General features: G+C 65.8%; 1 protein-coding gene across 1 annotated transcript in view; it reads right to left on the reverse strand.

Moving 5' to 3' along the window:
* GPAA1 (glycosylphosphatidylinositol anchor attachment 1) overlaps window positions 1-333 on the reverse strand; it is a 48,181-nt gene extending 47,848 nt beyond the window's left edge. Inside the window, 1 exon segment of the mRNA XM_014956140.1 lies at window positions 226-333. Within this exon segment, the coding sequence (XP_014811626.1) occupies window positions 226-333 (108 nt within the window).
* Window positions 334-436: the final 103 nt, after the last annotated feature.

Below are 436 nucleotides of genomic sequence, written 5' to 3' on the forward strand. Positions count from 1 at the left end.
CCCCCGAGCCAGAGGAGGGCCGGGGGAAGCCGCAACTGGGGCCCCTATCCCGGGATGGGGGGGCTTTGGAGGGTTTTTGGGGGGGTCTGTATGCACTCATGGATCTCATTGGGGAAGGGCAGGGTGCAGAAAAAGGGCTGTGGGTGAACCTGCAGACACAGGAACTGGGGCCCCTATCCCGGGATGGGGGGACTTTGGGGGGTTTTTTGGGGGGTCTGTACGTACATAGCGCTCGCGGAGCTCGTCGGGGAAGGGCAGGGTGCGGGAGAAGGGCTGTCGATGAACCTCCAGCCCCAGTGTCCACATGGTCTTCTCCAGCCAGGCCACCGGCATGCCCCTGCAGAGCGGGGCGTTGGTGTGATAACCCCCCCCAAAAAAACCCTCCAGGGGGGAGGAACCACTGCCCCCCACCCCCTCCGACCCAGGGGCACCCCCC

Source organism: Calidris pugnax, unplaced genomic scaffold, assembly GCF_001431845.1.
Source record: "Calidris pugnax isolate Ruff unplaced genomic scaffold, ASM143184v1 scaffold307, whole genome shotgun sequence".
Taxonomy (NCBI): domain Eukaryota; kingdom Metazoa; phylum Chordata; class Aves; order Charadriiformes; family Scolopacidae; genus Calidris; species Calidris pugnax.